Genomic DNA, 20,413 nt, shown 5'->3' on the forward strand with positions numbered 1-20,413 from the left:
CAGGAACCTAGCAAATGCAAAGGAGCTGGGAGGACCATGCGGAGGTGATAGGGGTGGGTCTTGTCAACATCATCATCCTCCACTCTGTGCAACCCCAACATAGGCAGCAGGGATGACCTGGCTTCATACATGCATCCTGGGCACAGGCAACTTTGTCAGTGTCATTCTGGCCTGTGTGAGGGTAACATGTGTCAGCAGGGATCTCCAGACCATACGTGTCCCTGACACAGCCGCCCTGGTTCCCAAGCTATGCACCTGCATGCTCTGATCCAGCTGCAGTTACCCCTCATTGTCCTATCTCTGCAGCCCATTGTCTCCAGGAATGGTCTTGCCATAGGGGCTGTCCTGGCTCCCAGAAGCCGGGCACCAGCCACCATCCCTGTAACTGGGCAGGCAGCAGGGCTGGGCAGTCACCATAGCACGTGCTCCTCATACCACTGATGTCTTTCCCCACAGACGAGCTGGAGCAGGTCCTGCAGGATGGACAGAAGTATGTGCGAGCTCGACACAACCTCACTGAGGGCCTGTCTTGGGGTCCATTCCGAGGAAGCATCCAGAGCAGAGCCTCTTCCCCTGGGCAGGCAGAACCGGTAAGAAGACTCACCATGGTCAGCCCACCCACCAACCACAGACAGGGCACATCCCATCCAGGGCACAGGCCCCTTTGTCCCCCTAAGTCAGGCACAGGTTAGATTCCAGCCCAGGAGCTCCCACCACTTCATGGGAGATGTGAGTGTTGAGACCAGGAGGGCTGGCAGCACAACGAAGGCTTCCTAGAGGAGATAGTGGGGAGCCTATAGAACCTTGGGTGAAATAGGGAGGGCTTCCTGGAAGGGGGGTTTTTAAGTGGGCCCTTAATGGATGAGAAGTTGGTGAAACCAAGGAGAAGGGCATTCGATGTGAGGAAGCAATAAAGAGCCAGATGGGGAGTCTGGACCTGGCTTGTGGCTAGGGCATCAATTATGGGAAATGAGTAAGCTTGAGGCAGCAGAATGGGCAGCATATAGTATGATGGAAACTGGGAGGGGCCCGTGCATGATGAGTGTTCAGGAAACAACTCCTAGTCCTAATGGCCCTTGCCTTGGAGGCCAGGTGGTACCCAGGTTGGTCCTTTCAAGCCCAGGCTCAGGCCTCCAAATGTGCAGGTACAGCCATGACCTGGGCCCTTTTTGATTTCTGATGTGACATTCAGGTGTGGCTTGGTCCAGAGTACACACTGGCTGGTGGGTGCCCCGTGGTGCTGGGTCTCCTGGTCTCGAGTCCCCAGGTATAGGCCTCCAATCAGCTTCCATATAGTCAGCAGGAAGTAATGTGTTTGCGTGGGTGGGGCTCCCCCCTCAACACTGGCACCTGGAGGCCAAATGCCGCCCTGAGAGCCCTAACCAGCTCCAACCTAGCAGATAGGGCCCTCATTTCTCAGTCACAGGAACCAGAGCCCTAGGAACTTGCCCTCCAGTAATGTCTGAGGGCTGATGAGGATCACAGTCAGAATCCTCAGCTGCAGACCCTTGGACCAGCGCTCATAGCCCCGACTCACTCCTGTAGGTGAAAAAATCTGAGCTGTGGGTCACATTGCGTCAGCATCTCTAGGCTTGGGCCTGGGCCTTAGGATATTGGAGATCTCCCAGGGTCCGAGTATACAACCTAGCTGAGGTCCCCTGGGCCACTAAACTGCCTATCATATAACTGAGCAACCAGGCTCATAGGGCAGGTGCTTGCCCAGACTGCTCATCGAGTGAATGGGATGCTGGCCCAGGACAGAGGGCACCCGCCTTCATGGCTGAGTGGCCCCCATGGCACAGGGTCCAGATCCTGGGGTCTCCTACCTCATGGCTGTTTTGCTGTGTGTTGCCAGGCAGGCCACCAACCTCTCTATGCTACTTTTTTGTCAGCCTTTGGAGGAAACAAGGAAGCCCTGAAGTATCCTTGAGTCCTAAGCTTGCAGACCCTTCAGCCTACCCACAGAGGAGCTGCAGTTTGTGGGGAAGCTGGCAGCATGCCTACCTCCCAGAGCAGCTGGGCAGGTTAAAGGAGAGGTGATCCACACATGGTGCCCACCACAGGACAGGGCTCAGCAGGCACTAGAGCCAGCAGCCCTGTAGCAGGGATGACCCTTTTGTCCTGTGGCCCCAAGCACAGAGGAAACAGTGGAAGCTCCAGGGTAGATTTTGGCTCCATAGAAGGAACCTGATTTTGGCTCCACTATGGGATAGAGGCTGTAGTGTTTAGAGCAGTCTCTGGAGGCCATGAGCTTCCCATCACTGGAGGCATTCAAGCAGCAGTTAAGTTGTCAGAGGCTAGGCTGTTGGGGGCACAGTTAATAGTTGGAAGGAGGAGTGGGTGAGCTGGGAGCTCTTCGATTCTTCTCTCTGAACTCTCAAAGTGTCAAGAAAACCTGTGAGCAGTGACACGACAAAGGCAGGATGGCTGAGGACGGGGTGTCTCAGCATGTTCTGAGCATCCAGACTCTCTCCCGACACCATACTATGCACCCACCGTTACAGCCTCTCTTTTCTTCCTCCCTCCCACCGTGAGTCAAGGATCACTGTCCCTATTCTACAGATGAGGAAACTGAGACTTCAAGAGGTTAAGTGACTTTCCAAAGTCATCAAATCAAATAGCGGAGGGAGAATTGGAACCCATGTTCGCCCAACCCCAGAGACCCTGCAGGCTCTAAAAGGACAGGGCTGAGGGGCTGGAGACACCCTCACTAGCCCCAGGATCCCAGCCATGTCCCCACTTTGCCCTCCCCTCCCATCTGCAGCCTCCTCTCTGGGAGTTTTGTCCTCCTTGGGCCTGGGGCACAGGTCATTCTGGGGAGACTTGGCACGAGGCTGGAAACCCTCTCCAGGCAGAGAGATAATGTCCAAGGGGAACAAGGGAGCCAGCACCAGAGAAGCCAGAGGCCTTTGAGGCGCTTGTGGAGGAGCCCAGGGAGGAAGGAGCCTCGCCTGCTCTTCCCTGCAGTTTTATCTCTTACAGAATTAAATCCTTGATTAACCCTTATCTCCCCAGCAGGCGCTATCTCTGCCTTGGCGCCAAATGTCCAGACGCACGAACAAGATGATTGATTTCTTAAAGATATGCGTGCCTTTCTGATACTTCATTTATTGTCTAAATATTTTTGCTAACATTTCAGCGGGCCCCTTATCGAGCTCAGCTGATGGGTCCCAGTTCTCTCCCCCATACACCTCCTGCCCCAGATCATCCTATCACCAGCCAGGCGGTTTGTCTTCACTCTTTGGAGAGGGAGGAGGGGGAGAGGCACTGATGGGGTATGGCCACCTTTTCCTGCTGGTCTTCCTGGGGGAGGGGGGACACTCATAGGCAGGAGTGGGGTCAAGGTGGCTGGACGTTGTGGGTGGGAGCCCCAGGAAGGACACAGAGGGCACAGAGCCTGGTGGGGGGTCAAGAGATGGTTCCGGCACCAACCTGCTGTATGACCTTTGGAAAGTCCCTCCCTGATGTAGTAGCAACCTCCACTATTGGAAACCTGGGATTAGAGACCCAGCTAGCTCTAAAACCTGCAGTCAGATACAAAAGAAATATTCTGGATGGATGGATGGATGGGTGGATGGATGGATGGATGGATGGATGGATGGGTGAATGGATGGATGGGTGGATGGGTGGGTGAGTGGATGGTTGGTTGGGTGGACAAATGGATGGATAGATGATTGGACGGAAGGCGGGTGGATGAATGGTGAATGGGTACATAAATGGATAGTGGATGGATGAAAAAATGAATGGGTGAATGAATGAATGAATGAATGAACAGATGAGCTCTTTCACCCTAGCTTGGCCCACGCTGGCTTGGCCCATCTGTCTGTCCATTTGACTCCACAGGACTTATTTACTTTAGCCATAAGGCCATCGTAATATCAATGAGACCTGGGAGGGGCCCATGGCTGCCAAGCGGGGCAACAGGTTCAGTGGAGAAAAACCCTACCTGAGAGGTTGAAATTGGACCTCCTAGGCTCTGACCTGCCTTGTGGCCCCAGGCGAGTCTTTGCCCAGGGATCGGTGTACAGGGTCCATTGGGTGGGCCTCCTTGGTCCCTCACCTGGAAAGGGAAATGGGGCTGGGACCCTTGGGGCATAGCATCCCAGGGCTCTTAGCATCCCTCCACGTAGGAAGCCCTGAATGCTGGCATCAGGTGTCGCTACCATAATAGAGCCAAACCTCACAGCAGGGCAAGCCCCGGACAGGGGCCAGAGGGGGCCTGAGGCTGGATGCCAGCTGCACTCCTAGTGATGTTCCTTTCTCCTCTTTGATTCTCATTTATGTCTATTGTAATAGGTCATAAGGGACAGGGTATGCACAGGGAAGACAACCCCCACCCCCAGCCTGTCACTGCACTGACTTCTGGGGCACCCAGCCCACGTGTCCACGTGTGGGGTGCTGTGAGTTCCTTCTTTATCCAGATGGGGATGCACTGCAAGCCACCCCACATCCTGCTTTGCTCACCTGCTCACGTTTCCAGGTGTTCCACATCACAGCACCGGGTGCAGTGGGTCACCCTGCTACTGGCTGCAGCTGTCCAGCCTCAGTGTTCCTACCTGGAAAGTGAGAGTCAGTGACACATGACAGGTTGTAAAACACCCCGACAGCAGGTGGTTGCTGCCCACTAAGGCCTGGGTACAGCAGAACAGCACTGGAGCTGGCCTGCCGGCCATTCCTGCCCACGTCCCTGCCCCAGCACTGCCCCCTTACTTAGCAGCCCTATGGCCCTCTCCATGGATGCCCTTTGTGCTTCCGAGAGCCTCTCCCAATCATTCCAGCCCATTGTCCTCTGTCCAGTGGACCCAGAAGCCCCATGGGACCCCATGGGAAACGCCCTGAAGCTATGCTTCCTTCCCCCTCCCACATTACTGGGGTATAGCCTGGCCCAGAGCTTGGGATGCCAACAGGTCACTAGGACTAAGGTGGTCATTCCCCAGCAGGCCCCAGGCTAGAATTTTAGGCTGACACTGTTGACTCACCTCAACCATAGGGTAGCTGTTCTGATAGCCCTATTATACAGATGGGGAAACTAAGGCTCAGAAAGGTTCCCCAGAATGCAAGAGTTTCCTGTGGCTGCTGTAACAAAGTACCACAAACTGGGTGTCTTAAGCAGAACTATATTCTCTCCAGCTTCTGGTGGCTGCTGGTGAGCCTTAGAGTTCCTTGGCTTGGAGACCTATCAGCCCCACCTCTGCCTCTTCTTCTCCCTGTCTCTTCTCTCTTAAGGACACTTGTCTCCTCAGGACCCACCTGGACAATCATTCATCTGGGTTATCCTAATTTTAATTACATATGCAAAGATTCTTTTTTTCAAACAAGGTTGCATTCAGGCTGCATGCAGGTGGACATATCTTCGAGGGCCACACTCAGCCCACTCCACAGAACTAGCAAGTAGCGAAGCTAGGGCCCAGCCAGGTTGGCCCCTGGCCCTGCACGGGGTGGCCCCTGAGGGGATGGTCAAGTCTGGGCTCCTCTGGAGCCCCACCGTAAGGAAGAATACAGCATAGGGTACCCTCCTAGGGACAAGCCCCAGACAGGAGACCTGCTGCTGGCCTTCCTGGGTCCCTGACACCCCTCCTCTCCATGCCTCAGTTTCCCTTTCTGAAGTTGTGGGAGTTGGAGAACTGTGGCGGGGTGTGAGAGAGGCAGTGGGCATGAAGGGGCACGGGCTGCAGAGTCAACCCAGACTGGCCACCTGGGGGTTCAGGAGAATTCAGCTGGTCTCAGGGACTCAGGACCCCTCCCGCCACATAGGAAAGACCCATGCTGAGGGCTGGGAGAGGCCTCTTCTCCTCAGCCCTGGCCACCCCTCCTCTGGGGCCAGGGCACCTGGCCCACCCAAATGGCTGGCTCCCTCCCTGAGCTCTAGGGCCACCCGGAGGAAAATGCCTGGGAGTCACATGGCTCTTCCCTATGCCATCCCCTCCCCCCCCCATTTTCCCTTCCTCTGCTGTCCCTCCCCCCCAATGTCCCCTCTTGCCTGATGTCCACACAGCTCCCCTTTTTACCCCTCCGGGCCTCACCGCATCTGCCCTGGCTACAGGGGCCTGCACTCTGCACCTGCACCCGCCAAGTCTTGGCCCTTCTCAGTCCATCCCTGTTCCTCCAGCACATTCCCCTCCAGCCTCCATAGCTTGCTTTTGCCTCTCTACTCCAGCGTCTGTCCACACCAGGACATCAGGGACTACACGTCTGTTCACAGGGACCCCACATCTGGCACAAAGCAGGCTCTTGGAGACTGTTTGTCAAATGAATGAATGAAAGAAAAGTCTGCAGTGATGTAGTGGAGATCATGCAGACCTAGGTTCTAGTCCTGTGTGCACATGGCCGCCTCCCATGGCCTTGAGCACCATTCGCCTCTGTGGGCCTCAGTCTCTTTGCCTGTGAAATCGGTTCTTCACAGGGTCTGGGAGAGATAAAAGGGGCCCAGGGACTGAAAGGCCATTGCGGGGGTAGGGGGGTGGGGGGGGCGGGGGTGGGGGTCGTGGTTTCTCAGGACTGGCTGAAGGACAGAGGGGAGGTTCTAGTCAGAGCCCCCACTGGCCTGCCCCAGCCCTACCCTCCCACAAACCTGCTGGTGATGACCTGGGGGGAGGCCTGGTGCCCCCATTAACCTTCTACAGGGCTGTCTGCTCCCTATGCTGGGCCATCCTCCCACAGAACAGATACCCCACCTCCCCTCAACTCAGCTTTAAGAGAAGTACCACCAGGTTTGGGAACAGCCTTAGATAAAGTTGTCACAGCGGATGCGGCAGAGATAGGGTTTCTGATGGTTATCAGTGGGCACAGAATCCAGACACTGACCTCTTTGTTGGGGAAACAAGGAGCGTTCTCAGATGCACCCAGAGAATTTAAAGTGGCTGCCCGTTATCCAGGAGCTGGGTGGGGCTGGCCTGGAGCCAGGAGGGAGGGGCCAGGAAATCCCAAGGGGCTATGGGCAGGGCTTCTCACTAACTCTGGACAGGGCCTGTCTAGGGTGAGCTGAACCCAGACTAGGCACCAAGACTGGGGTACCCACAGAGGGAAGGCTGCTGGTGGCACCCAGGGCTCTTCTTGTTTTGGCTGGAGGGGTAGGGGGGAGTTATGAATAAATGGCCCCTGCCAGCTTTACACCCTGCTGCCCACAGGCAGGGTGGGCCAGGAAGGGGACCTGCCCCAGCCAGTGCCTTCACCACCAGAGAAAAGGGCTCCTGTTCCTGGGCTGCTGAAAACTGGGGAGAAAATAGGGGGGGGGAGAAAAAATAATGAGTAATGGGGCAGCCCTATATGGTGTCAGCCCCTTTAAAAGGGAAAAAGAGACAAATCTGCTCCTCACCCAATGTACTCCTGGGGGCGGGGAGGTGGCCTGTGGGCTGCTTGGTACAGGGCGAGGGGCTGGCTGCCTGGGGTGGGTGATGGTGATGAGAGCAGGCTGGGCTGAGCTCTCTGCTCAGCCAAGAGCCAGGGTGCTGTTGGCCCTGTACCCCTATGAGCCAAGTGAAGGCATGCATTGCCATTCAGACAGTTGTCCCCCCCTATCGCAAGCCTTCCCCACTTAAGTGAGAAGCCAGCTCTGTCCTACTCCAAGTGTTAAGGATTGAGGGAATCTAGGGGCGAGGGTCAGCCATAAAGCCCTGGATCTCCCAGCCCATTTCCTCCTGGGAGTCAGGTGCAGGGTGCAGGACAGAAGCCCCCCAAACTGCTTCATCCCCTCCCTCCTCACCTGCCCTCAAAGATAGGGCCATCACCCAGCCCGGCCAGGGCGAGGGGACAAAGATGGGCTTCTCCAAGCAGAAGGCACAGAGCTGGCCAGGGACATGGTGCCACTGCCTTTCATCTGCTTGGAACATACACAGAAAATTAGGGGTTCTGCAGCGTCAGCAAAGCTGGGCGCGGGGGTTTTTATCATGCTGAGAACACGCGCTCCTGAGAGTGATAAGCATTAAACCGACGGGGAGGCTGTCAGTCTCAGTTTGAGGGTTTAGAAATATTGGGACGAATAATTAGATTTCATATCGTTACCGCAGCACCCATCAGAGGATCAGGCAGATTAATTTTTTCACTCTCCTCCACTCATTAATATTCATTAGAGACTTGGGGAGGCCCCAGCTTCCGCCTTGCTGCTAGCTGCTGGCCCCGCTGGTTCACCCACCACTGCGCCAGCCCCACCCATTCCACTTTGCCTCGGGCCTGCCTCCCACTGTGGCCTCCACAGAACTCCCAGCTAGTGGGGACCCCCAGCTGGCACCCAGCTCCGGTGCCCTACTCTTCAGTGTCAGAATCACCGGTGTCTTTTAAAAGCAGGGAGCTGCCTGACACCAGCCTGCCCCAAAGCGGGCTCCTTGGTGGAGGTCCCCACCCCGAGTTGACATTCGGTGATTGCTGGCTGGTGCTTCAGTGGCTGCCAGCCTCCTGGGCCCAAAGGCAGGTGCCTGCCTGGTGTGTCCTGCTGGCCAAAGGGAATGTGAAAGCAAGGATGACAGGGGCTCGTTTGTCATGTGCTGGTCACGTACCAGGAGGGCACTGTTCCAAAGGAGGGCTTCACACCTTTTGCTTCTTCCCAATGCCCTGGGGGAAACTGAGTCACAGAGTCATGGATGGGACCCATCCTGCAAGCAGTTGGTAGGACCAGGGAGGGTCCAGGGTGAGCATGCAGGCTTGGGCTGAAGCTCCGCGGAGGGCCTCGTGGTGCTGGACGGCAGGGCTCTTCCTGACCCACTGGCCAGCTATTCTCTGCTCGCCTATTCCATGACTGAGCCGGGGTGTGCTGACCTGGCTGGGAGTTGTTACCAGGAGTGTTCAGCACACTGGCCTGATCTTACTGGGTCCCTGAGTCTGCCACCAGATGGGGAGAAAACACAGAGGTGGTCAGAGGGTGAGTCGAGGTGATACCCTGCCCGAGGTCAGAGTAGGGGATGTCAGGCCTGGACTGGACCCTGATGCCCAGGTCTGGAGCCCCTATGCACAGCATGGGCAAAGCCCAGGAAAGTGCTGTGGGCTCGGACCTGGCAGAGAGGTGCCTGGAACCCATCAGAGGATGCCCCACGTGCCATCACCTATTCCGGCTGTCCCACCATGGCAGCATCCCCACCAACTGCCATGTGAAGCTCTAGGGTTCACAAAACCACCCCTGTCTAGGTGATAGCATTTCCAGGTACAGCAAGTGACATTGGATCTTCAGTTTCTAAGTAAAAGGCATAAAGCAAAAATACTCAAATGTTGACGTGCACCATACCTTTCTATGCGAGACTCAGTGGCTGAGCTTGGGACCGCCAGGCAGAGCTGCCCAGAACCAGGGTCCAGTGGTGGGGCTGAGGCCCGAGAGGGGGCAGCAGTCACCCCAATCTCAGGCAGAGAGGGCCAGGTTTCTGCTCTACCTGCCAGCCAACCATGGGTCTGCACTATGTCAGGGACTGGGCCACAGAGTGGGGCTGTAGGTAGCCCATGCCGCCCAGCCATCTCCTGACACCAGACTGCATTGGGACAGGGGACATGTGTTTCCTCTGCTTTGCAGGGTGCTGGAAATCAGGCCACCCCCATCCAAGTGCCAGCTCTCAGGGCCTAACCCAGAGTGTTCTTTCCTTCCAGGTGCTACAAAGGCCAACAGGCAGACCCAGCTGGGGAGAGAGCATGGCTGGGCCAGATGCTGGCTCAGACTGTCCCTCCTCTTCCCTTCCCTCCCCATGCCTCAGTTTCGTCCCCTGTGTGATGAGAGAGGACACTGCTTACTCTCTAGGCTGGCAGCAAGGCCGGGTGGGCAAGGGGCTCGTATCTGGGGGCCACAGGGAGGCGACCAGGTGCTGAGCCAGCCTCAGCATGGGGACATCAAGCTGCCTGAAGACCTCAGCAAAAAGCTGTTGGTGTTCTTCTAGTGTCCTCCATGTCCTGGCCTAAGGGATGGTCAGGACAAAGGTGGGCCTACCACGTGCCCTGCAACACGGAGGGAGTCTACTGTCAGAAAAGACACAGAAGACCCTCTCCAGGGAGATGCTATCTTCTCTGAGCCCATCTTGGCCTCAGGCCACAGAGCTCACTTTAGAGGCCCCTGGGTACTTATGTGGGAAGAGCCTGTGCCTGGTACAACCCCATGCACCCATGGAATGTGCTATAGCTCCCAGTGGCCTGCCAGGATGAGGGTGTGGTAAGGACAGAACACAGGTCTGGGGGCGATACCCTCTGCCATTGGCTGGCTGTGTAACCATCAGTATGTTGCTTGACCTCCCTGGGCCTGTTTCCAAGAGAACCCAGCGCCATATCCCTAAAATATGTTCCGAGCTCAGCACTTGATGAGCAGCAATCCCACAGCCTGGCCCAGCCACCCCACCAGGCAGTCTCGGGCTTTCCCCTACACACCCCGTAGAGAGTCCCTGGCTGGGCCTTTCCATTCTATGTCCTTGCTGATGCCCACTTTCTGTTCCCCAGAGCCCAGCCCTGACCCTGCTGCTGGAGGATGAGGCCTGCTGGCTGAGGACACTGCCCTGTGCCGTGACGGAGGCCGAAGCCAATGCGGAGATCCACAGGAAGGGTTGGTATCTGGTACTTCCCTCTCAGTCTTCCGGAAGGTGGAGGTCCTTTGGCTGGCCCTTAAAGGGAAACCAGCCTGCTCTGAGCCAGGCTGAGGGGCTGGCCACCACTGCACCCCCAGTACCCCAATTAACAACCATCTGGGGCAGGACAGATGCCTGCCCTGGGGGTAGGGAAGCAGGGTCTCAGGAAGCCGAGACAACTCTCAGGACTTCTGGGAGATCGCTGAGGCAGCAGAAGAACCCAGGCCAGGGAGGCCAGCAGGCCCAGCTACAGGTGCTGACTGGGCCAGGGCATGTGCAGTCTGGCCCACTCCAGGAACATTCAGGAGGGCTGTGTCCAAACCTAGCTGTGGGGCTTAAGTCCCCTCACCTTCTGGTGCCTCCATTTCTTTGTGATGTTAAGGAAAGGGCTTGATCAGGCACAAGGGCTCATGGCCCAAGAGCTTCTGCCCCAGCTTCCTTCCTGTGTCCCTCCTGCTTCCCTGCACCTTCCGCAAGAAGGGACCCAGGAGGGAGAGCCTGGGCAGGCGGAAGGAGAGCAGGATAGGTGGCCTCGCCCCCCTCACTTTCTCACTGCAGATTTCAAGCCACACAGATGAAGGGACCTGTCCCCATCACTGCAGCCCTGCCTGCCTTGGTGGCCTTATTCCTGAGGAAGGTGTAGCATAGCCTTCCCACCGTGTGAGGGTTAGGGTGTCAGGGCGATGAGGGCCCCCTGTTACAGATAAGGTTTGGGTCCCAGGAAAGGGTGTGTGGACAGACACGTGACAACTTCTAAGTGAAGGCCATTTGCCATATGGTCACCTGGGAGGGCTGTGCACCCATTGACCACAGGAGACCCGTCTCATTCCCTGTGGGGGGCTTCACTTTGCTAGAATTTTCTGGTGGTGACACACCCACCACCAACTCCTGAGCACATAGCATGTTCAGCCAAATGTCCTCAGTAAAAGTAAAGTTCCATCCTGAGAGTGGCTCTCATTTCCGGGCAGAGCCAAAGGCCACTGGGGCCAGGCAACAGCCCTGTGACCAGCTCCTCGATTTGGCCTCTACCCACCTGGGAGCTGCCAAGGTGTTGCTGGGTTCAGCATCTGGGGACTGGCCATTCCGTCCTACCCTGCTATCCACTCTGTGCACCTGGGCCAGCACTTCACCCTGTGCCTCAGTTTAACCCTCCACCAGGGGGAAGAACCCTGGCCCGTCCTCCCCACCAAAGGGTACTCTAAGGACCCAGAGCAGCTGTAAGGCACTGGAGAGCCTTGAGTTTGTACATCCAGCCAGGACATGAGCCAGTTAGCACTACCTGGCTGACCTGCCCCTCCTGCTAGCCTGGTCAGCAGGCTCCAGCCACCTGTGTCTGCCCAGGCAGGAAAAGCGTTCTTGCAGCTGAGTGGCCTAGCGCTGGACACGCATGGTTGGGCACCTCACTGGGGTCCTGTTGGCCAAGGCTGCCCCCTGCAGGCTGCCGAGGGAACAGTGCAGTAGCAGAGTTGAATGGAGCAGGGAGGCTGGTCCAGGACTTTGCCCAGCAGCTACTAGGCCCTCCCCAGGTGTTCTGCCACCTGTCCCACATATCACCTCTCCCCTGAACATGAGACAGCTGTTCTAGCTACCCTCGGGGCACTCCCACTCCATAGGCTCAGGGCAGGGAGGCTCAAGGTACAGGCAGGCCTGGGGGACCATCTAGTCACCCCACAGAGGCAAGACAGCTTGTGGAAAACAGCCAGCCACAGCTATGACCTGCATGTGGCTGTGGCCACACTCCTTGACTGTGGCCTTGGCTCCATCCCCCACCCCAGGCTTCAAAATACTGATCTCTAAGATGAGGGGCTCACGAGGATAAGATGGGCGGGCAGAGTCTCGGCAGAGCAGGGGTGGTGGGCCCCGGGCTCCTGGCCCTCCTATCACAGGTGCTCTTACCCCTGCAGATGAAGCCCTCTGGTGCAGGCTTACCAAGCCGGTGCCAGCGGGTGGACTGCTGAGCGTCCTTCTCTCAGCTGAGCCTCACAGCATCCCCAGCCACCCTGTGAAGAAGGAGCCAGCAGAGCCCGAGTGCCTGGCCCCCTCACACACTGACATCCAGCTCCTGCCCCAGCAGGCCGGCATGGCATCTATCCTAGCCACAGCAGTCATCAACAGTAAGTACACCCTCATGCCACCCCAACTGCATGGCAGGGAAGACAGCACATTCCCTGGGGTACAGCGCTGCAGGTGGTACCCAGGAGCTCAAGATCTGCAGAGATCTGTGACTACTAGGATCTGAGGAGAGGAGCTTAAAAGTGGGGTCCCAGGTGGGGGTGGGAAGCTCCAGGCTGTAGCCAGTGCATGAGAGCAATGTGGTTGGCTTATGCATAGTGATGGGGCAGCCCTCAGCAGACTGAAGGGAGGCAGGGCAGTAGCATGCACCTAGCTCAAGCACAGAGGCAGCAAGGTCCTCAGGTCTCTTACACTAGGAAAGGCCCAACAGGCAAGCACAAACCTGAGCCTGTGCCTCCCCTTTTGGAGCAGAGCAGGTTTCTCAGTCTCCGCTGACAGATGCACCCAGGGATGTAGCACGCCCCCAGCACTGACCACTAGATGCTGGTACTACCCCCACCACTCAGTTTTAACAGCCAAGTGTGCCCTGGGGGGCAAAGGCACCTGTTGAGTATACCTGAAGAGGGAAACTATCCCTCATTTCTCCCAGGACACATTAAGCCTTATAAGGTTGTTGTGAGAATTAAATAGGATTCGCTCATTCCACAAATACTCTTTAACATCCACACTGAACAAGAAGCGGAGGTACCAGGGTTGCTGACCCACCCGGAGGGCACCACCACTCCAGAGAAATGGCCTTACTTGGAGATGGGGCAGCAGGAGCAGGCAAGCCCATAAAGGAAAAGTGATGTGGTCAGACGGTGGCGGGGCTACTTTAATTGGAGTGGAAAAGCCACTCAGAGATAACAGGCTGAGACCTGCACACCAGGAAAGAGCAGTTTAGTGGTTGCCCGCAGGGCTAAGGCCCAGAAGGTGGTCAATGTGGCTGGAGCCTGGCAGTATGGTGAGCATGCAGGGGATAAAGTTCTGAGGGTGATTCCAGGCAAAGACGGGATTTCTTCTCAGAGCAACAAGGCCTCACTAAAGGTTTTAAGCTGCAAAAGGTATGACCCGATTTGGTTTTGAAATTACCTGGTTGTTGGATGGCAGCTGTGGGTTGCAAAATTAGAAGAAAAGTGACCTTTTTGAGCAAGTCAAAGGTAATGACTTGAAGCAAGTGGAGGCAGCTGAGGCAGAGCCATATGGGACATCAGAGCTCACAGGGACTGCCGGGGCAGTCAGGCTGGGTGAGGAGGTGGCAGCAAGCACAAGGCAGGGGCTTTGATGTGGCTGTCTGGGTGGATGTCTGGCACCATCACTGGCAGGAGAGTCAGGGAGGAGAGCCTGTCTGAGCATCACGACCCTCAGATAGCTGAGGGATGCGTGCTGGGGCTCAGGGCTTAGTCAGAGCCCCACAAGCGCCATGGGGAAGTCTGGCACAGGATGAGCCCTGCCTCCATCTCCCCCCCCCCCACCAACAAAAGAGACAGGACATGTGGACACTAGTTGGGGGATCCCTACCAAGGGCAGTCATGTCTGCTGTCTCTTTACTGGTGAGACCAAGGCAGAGAGGTGACTGCGGGCCTGGGCAAATGTGGAGGTCTCTGAGGTCTGGACCAAAACCATTGTAGCAGAGTAGGGAGGAAGCTTTTACAGAGGACAATGGAAGAGCCGATTTGAGGAGACATGGCCTGCATTGCTCAAACTGAGTAATCCTGGTGTTTGTACACTGGTAGAAATGACCTGGGGAGAGAAACTGGTAACACCAAGGTCGGGGAGAACAGGCTACAGCTATGAAGTCTGACCCCAAAGCCTGAGTAGTGGGGCTAGGCCAGACAGGGCAAGGCCACAGCCCCAGGGAGAATGTGGGTCCTGTAGAGGGGCTGAGAGGGCAGCACCAAGCAAACAGGTCCTATGTGGACATCGGAGGCCAGGACGAGCACCTCACTAGGGCGGGGAGGTACAGCCACAGAGTGCCTGACGGACCCAACTCAGGGAATGGCCTCTAGCATGACATGGTAGCATGCAGAGGTCAGTCGAGTCCTCAGTGTGGAGGCCACCTTCCCGTCTCCTCCATGTGGGCTACACCAATGGGAGGGGGGGAATAGGAAGCCCTAGGTGTTGGGCTTGCCATCTCAAGCCAGCCCAGGCTCAGCCCCTCCGGGCCCTGGTTTCCTCTTCTCTAGCCTCAGGTTTTGGTGTCAGTACCTATCCCCCAAGCAGCAGTGTCCCAGGAGCATTTCATTTGAGAAGCCATCTTGTTTAAATCTCCGAACCCCACCCCAGCGCTTTGCACAGACTTCAACTGGTGGTCCAAAAGGGCCTTAAGAACTCGAGCACCAGCAGCCATCAGACCCAGTCGGTTCAGTTCTTGAGACTTCATCACTCTGGGACCGTTTTCTCACCTGTGAAATAAGAGTAATCGTAATACCAGCTTCGAGGTTACCTGGGCTTTGCCCATCCAAGACTTGACCCATGGTCAGCTCTGGGTCACTGTCTGGGGCTTGAATGTGCCTCTGAGGCTCCAGTAGCACAGTCCTCAGCACTGACTTTGCAGATACAAACAAACAAACAAACAAACAATAAACAAATAAATAAAACCGCCAGTAGCCTCAAGTCCCCATCTCAGCTCAAAGCCCCAGCTGACAGAAAACAGAGCTGCCTTGAGAGCCCCACATGAAAGGGAACTTGAAAAGCAGAGAAAACGGCACAATAGGAAAGGAACAGAGCCAGAAAAGTCACCAGAAAAACTGTAAGTATAGGCGACACGATGGGTGGCCACCTCACCCAAGTAGATAGGTATTAAATTCCTTAAAGAAGTGGGAAAGTGGGAAACCTGGCAGCCTCCTGGGTGGAGGAGAAGCACCTGTGCAATAACTGTGGCCCCAGAACAAACATTAGAGAAGCCAAGCGGAGAAACATATCCTAACCTGCAGAAGTAGAAACCAGATTGGGCATTGGTCTGTAAATTCCATGCCCTAAAAGTCAGATAAAGAACCCCAGTGCCCCTTGTTCCACCTCAAGGTCAAGATGCAGAATAAGCCCTCCCCTGGCTGTCTTCAGCCAAGGGGTGGCTGGCCACCACGGAGCAGGGGAAGAGACTAACAGAACATTCCTTTATAAATTCTGCTATAAAAACACATTGAGAACCAGAGAACTGGTGAAGCACCCATTAGAGAAGTCGTCACCTGCTGGCAAAATCGCCCCTGCAATCCAAACTCCTATAAAGAAAAAAAATAGAGGCAGCCCATTTGGGATAAATTTGGTACATTCAGGAATGTGACCACTCAGTCGGTGACTGGTGTGGAATGAACCAGGTGTGAGGGTGGTGGTAAAGCAGGAGAGAGGAAGGGCTCTTCCTTGCAGCTCCTGGTCTCACCCCGTCTACTCCTACCCCAGAAGCCACCCAGAGTCACGCTCAACTTTCATCCTTGTGCCTACGTGCTTGGGGATTCATGTGTATGGTCCCTGTGTACCTGGCCACTCACACACCTGTTCACATGTGCACGCACACTCCTGTTTTGCCCTCCACAAGTATCTGGGTCCACACCATCCCTCATGGCCCTCTAGCCAATACACATGCACCTGCACACACTCACCCACCTTCTTCACTTGTAAATGGTCACCCCCACCAAGTTGCTGACACAACCACATCCCGGACCCAGTCCCACTCCTGTAGATGTCCACTAGTATGTCCATGCTCCTCCCATGAACACACCATGAGGCCACAGAATCTCCTTATGGGGCTCACTTTTGGGAGGCAGCATGGAGGCCATCCTGGGGGATACTCAGAGTCCCCATCCACGTGGTCCCACAGTATCCTAGAGATCCATAGAGAGTTTTTTGTTTTGTTTTGTTTCGTTTGATAACATGGAGCACCCTGGGTTGTAAAGAGAAATGAGAAGGGGCAACAGTAATGTGGGGGGTCAGGTCACAAACCTCACTGCTCAGAACAGGAGGATCCCGGGGGCAGCCAGGGCAGAGTCCACTGCCCTTGCCCTGGGTCGCAGTTGGACCCCCTCTGCTACCACAGTGTCCCCTCAGGCTTCACCCACCTCTCACTCCCACAGAAGATGTCTTCCCCTGCAAGGACTGTGGCATTTGGTACCGCAGTGAGCGGAATCTGCAAGCTCACCTCTTGTACTACTGCGCCAGTCGCCAAAGCGCCAGCTCCCCTGCCACAGCCATCACGGATGAGAAGCCCAAGGAGCCATACCCCAACGAGCGCATCTGCCCCTTCCCCCAGTGCCGCAAAAGCTGCCCTAGCGCCAGCTCCCTGGAGATCCACATGCGCAGCCACAGTGGTGAGGCCCCACGCCCCCCAGGCCCCTAGACTGCTCTACGATAGCATGTGGGTGCCCGCTGTGCCCAAGCCACCACATCGCACAGCCTCCCACAGCTCCCAGGGCATGCAGCCCACCTGTGGCTGTCTGGATGGTCAGCTCGGGGCTGGGCCCGGGCCGGGGTCCTGGGAGGCTCGAAGAGCCCTCCACACATGGCCGATGTCACGGCCCCTCACTGGGCCCTATGTTCCAGGCGAGCGCCCCTTCGTGTGTCTCATCTGCCTGTCGGCCTTCACCACCAAGGCCAACTGCGAGCGGCACCTCAAGGTGCACACCGACACGCTGAGCGGTAGGCAGGCTGGGAAAGGGACAGGGGGAGGGTCAGGGGTGTCTGTGGAGCCCACCCACTCCAGGGCCCTGACACCACAGCCCATCTGCAGGTGTCTGCCACAGCTGTGGCTTCATCTCCACCACAAGGGATATCCTCTACAGCCACCTGGTGACCAACCACATGGTCTGCCAGCCAGGCTCCAAGTCTGAGATCTTCTCATCAGGGGCCGGCCACCCGGCAGTCAAGCACCCCTCAGGTGAGCCCAGGCCCCACCAGGACTTGGGAGGGGGCTGGTCCATGAAATAGTGGGGTTTCAATTGGCCTTGGCCCTCCACCACCTCTGCCCCACCCAGCTCTCCCTTCCCACCCTGCCCCCTCTTCAGGTCTGGCCCAGGCAGGTCCTGCACCAACCCTGAAGTGTGGCCCCTGGGGTCTCCCTGCAGACAGTCTGGCCGGCTTCCAGCAGCACACAGCCCTGCACGGCCCCCTGGCCTCCGCCGAAATGGGCCTGGCACCCACCCCATCACCAGGACTGGACAGGAAAGCCCTGGCGGAAGCCACCAACGGAGAGGCCAGAGCAGCCTCCCAGAACGGGGGCAGCGGGGATCCCCTGGCTGTCCCCGGGAGCATCAAGGTGGAGGCGGCTGAGGGGCCCGAGGTGGAGCCAGGGCCCCCACCAGCGCCTTCGTCGCGGACACCCTCACCACCCAGCCCCGCGGCGGCCCGGGTCAAGACCGAGCTGCCCAGCCCCACGCCCGGCTCCAGCCCAGGCCCTGGCGCGCTCTTCCTGCCACAGTTCCCTGCGGCGCCCCCAGCCTCGGAGATACTGGCCAAGATGTCGGAGCTGGTGCACAGCCGGCTACAGGCAGGGGTGGGCGCCGGTGCAGGGTCACCAGCCGGCTTACTCGCCGGGGCCCCCAAGGGCGCCACGTGCTTCGAGTGCGACATCACCTTTAACAACGTCAGCAACTTCTACGTGCACAAGCGCCTCTACTGCTCTGGCCGCCGCGCAACAGACGATGCGCCCCCCACCCGCAGGCCCAAGGCACCCCCCGCCCCGGCGCGCGCACCTCCTGCCCCGCAGCCAGCCGAGCCAGACGCGCCAAGCTCGTCGCCGGGCTCTGGGGCGCGCGAGGACCAGGCGGTGGATGCGGCCACACCCGAAGCCGAGGCGGGCAGCCGCGACAGTGGGGGCAGCCCGAGCCCGGGCAGTGGGGCCGACGAGGACGACGACCCCCGCCGGACGCTGTGTGAGGCGTGCAACATCCGCTTCAGCCGCCACGAGACCTACACGGTGCACAAGCGCTACTACTGTGCCTCACGGCACGACCCGCCGCCGCGCCGGCCCGCGCCCCCGGGAACTCCCGGGACCCCAGCGCCTGTAGCGCCGCCTGTGCGCACGCGCAGGCGCCGCAAGCTCTACGAGCTGCAGGCGGCCAGCCCCGCCCCTGCGACCCCAGGCCCCTCCTTGCAGGCGCCGGGTCAAGCCCCCGAGCTGTCCAGTCACGCCCCACCGGTGTCAGGCCACGCCCCTGAGCCGCCAGCTTCACCGTCGCCACGGCCCGGAAGCGGAAGTGGGCTTGATCCATCTGATGGGCCTATCGACCTGAGCAAAAAGCCGCGGCGCCAGGCTCTCGCCACGCCTTTGACCAGCCCCACGCCTGTACTGCCTGCGCTGGCAGACTACCACGAGTGCACTGCCTGCCGCGTGAGCTTCCACAGCCTCGAGGCCTACCTGGCGCACAAGAAGTTCTCGTGCCCCGCCGCACCGCGCCGTCCGCGCGCCCCCGAAGACCCTGCTGTCGTGTGCCCCTACTGCCCCCGGAATGGCCTGGTTTGTGGAGACCTAGTCGAGCACTTGCGCCTGGCGCACGGCCTGCTGCTGGGCAAACCCCTGGCTGGCCCCGGCGCGGAGGCCCGGACTCCCTCGCCCGCCGCCCCCCGCGACGGCCTAAATGGCCAGGAGCTGCCCGCCGGGCCTCCTGACAGCAGCCCCAGGTCTGGCCCGACCCCCGCCCCTCCAACGCCTCCTTCTCACTTGGACAAGGGCGTCCAAACCCCCAGCAAAGGGACGCCGGGCCCCCTCCCCAACGGCAACCACAGGTACTGCCGCCTGTGCAACATCAAGTTCAGCAGCTTGTCCACCTTTATTGCCCACAAGAAGTATTACTGTTCCTCGCACGCCGCCGAGCACGTGAAGTGACTAGCGGCCACACTACAGACAGGAGACTGCTTCACACGCCCCACTATTCTCCAGGAGCCAGGGCCCGCCGGCCTACCGCTCACAGAGACAGGATCACCCCCAAGCCCCTGGCTATTGGGGACTCTGGCTCCTGGGAAGCACACCAAGCACAGGCTTCGGCAGAGGGGGCTGTAGGGGGCAGCACCAGCCTGGACCCTTGGCACTTAATAAAGACGTTCAATTTGATAAGCAGAGTGGTAGAGCAGCCTAGTTCTCTGAATAGAGGGCCCTGCGGGTGGGGGTGCACACAGCAAGCATCTTGGGTGATCTGTGCACCAAAAGGCCCACCACTACCACCTCCATCATACACAAGGCCACTGCAGTCTGAAGCGACTGGGTACCCTGCCAGAGTCACAGTTAGTGGCTCTAATCTGGGCAGAGCCCCAGGTTAGTCTGATGGTGCCCTATACACTGGGAACTGCTGCCCTTCTAGCTATTCTGCGTCCACTTGCAGCACAGGGGGAGCGGGCACTGCCCTTCTAGGTCCACTGCTGCCACCCTTCCAAGATCCAACCAGAAGTTCTGGTTTGGCTATCAGATACCAAAGAGAAGAGCTTAATCCTAACCAGCTGACAGCCTTCCCACCTGGCTCAGTCTTGGGGCCCGGATATCACCCATCCAGTCACAGGCCACCAAGGTTCCAGAGATGGGAGCATCTTGAGGAGGATGAAGCCCTGTGTGCCAAGGCTGGTGAGGGAGAAGGGGGTAGCCGAAGAGGGCACCAAAGGCCACAATGGCCCCTGAGATGGTTGCACGGGGCAAATCCTGAACTAGGGGTAGCACGGCACCTGTGGTGGCTGCAGTAGGCATGAAGAACGGGCACCCCACCCCCAGTCTGCTCTGCTGGTGCTGTGGGGGCTGCACATGGGATGGCTGGACCAAAGGATACTAGACCAGTCTCAAGTGAGCTGAGTCCAGCCATGGTCTGGCCACTTGGCAGCTAGGTAGTGGTTGGCACTTTCCAGCCTAACGTCCCTAG

At 57.9% G+C, this 20,413-nt stretch overlaps 1 protein-coding gene across 2 annotated transcripts in view; it reads left to right on the forward strand.

Annotated features, from left to right (window-relative positions):
- The window catches only part of ZFPM1 (zinc finger protein, FOG family member 1), a 75,634-nt gene extending 56,006 nt beyond the window's left edge, over positions 1-19,628 (forward strand). The window contains exons 4-10 of one of the 2 annotated variants that reach the window (XM_036231545.1): positions 457-590; positions 10,402-10,504; positions 12,431-12,640; positions 16,649-16,882; positions 17,115-17,210; positions 17,302-17,448; positions 17,576-19,628. In XM_036231545.1, coding sequence (XP_036087438.1) covers positions 457-590; positions 10,402-10,504; positions 12,431-12,640; positions 16,649-16,882; positions 17,115-17,210; positions 17,302-17,448; positions 17,576-19,395 — 2,744 coding nt within the window. In that variant the 3' untranslated portion in view covers positions 19,396-19,628. The remainder of the gene's footprint in view (positions 1-456; positions 591-10,401; positions 10,505-12,430; positions 12,641-16,648; positions 16,883-17,114; positions 17,211-17,301; positions 17,449-17,575) is intronic. The other variant, XM_016129456.2, reaches the window with a different exon arrangement.
- The last annotated feature ends 785 nt before the right edge of the window (positions 19,629-20,413 follow it).

This window comes from Rousettus aegyptiacus, unplaced genomic scaffold (genome assembly GCF_014176215.1).
Source record: "Rousettus aegyptiacus isolate mRouAeg1 unplaced genomic scaffold, mRouAeg1.p scaffold_m13_p_14, whole genome shotgun sequence".
Taxonomy (NCBI): Eukaryota; Metazoa; Chordata; class Mammalia; order Chiroptera; family Pteropodidae; genus Rousettus; species Rousettus aegyptiacus.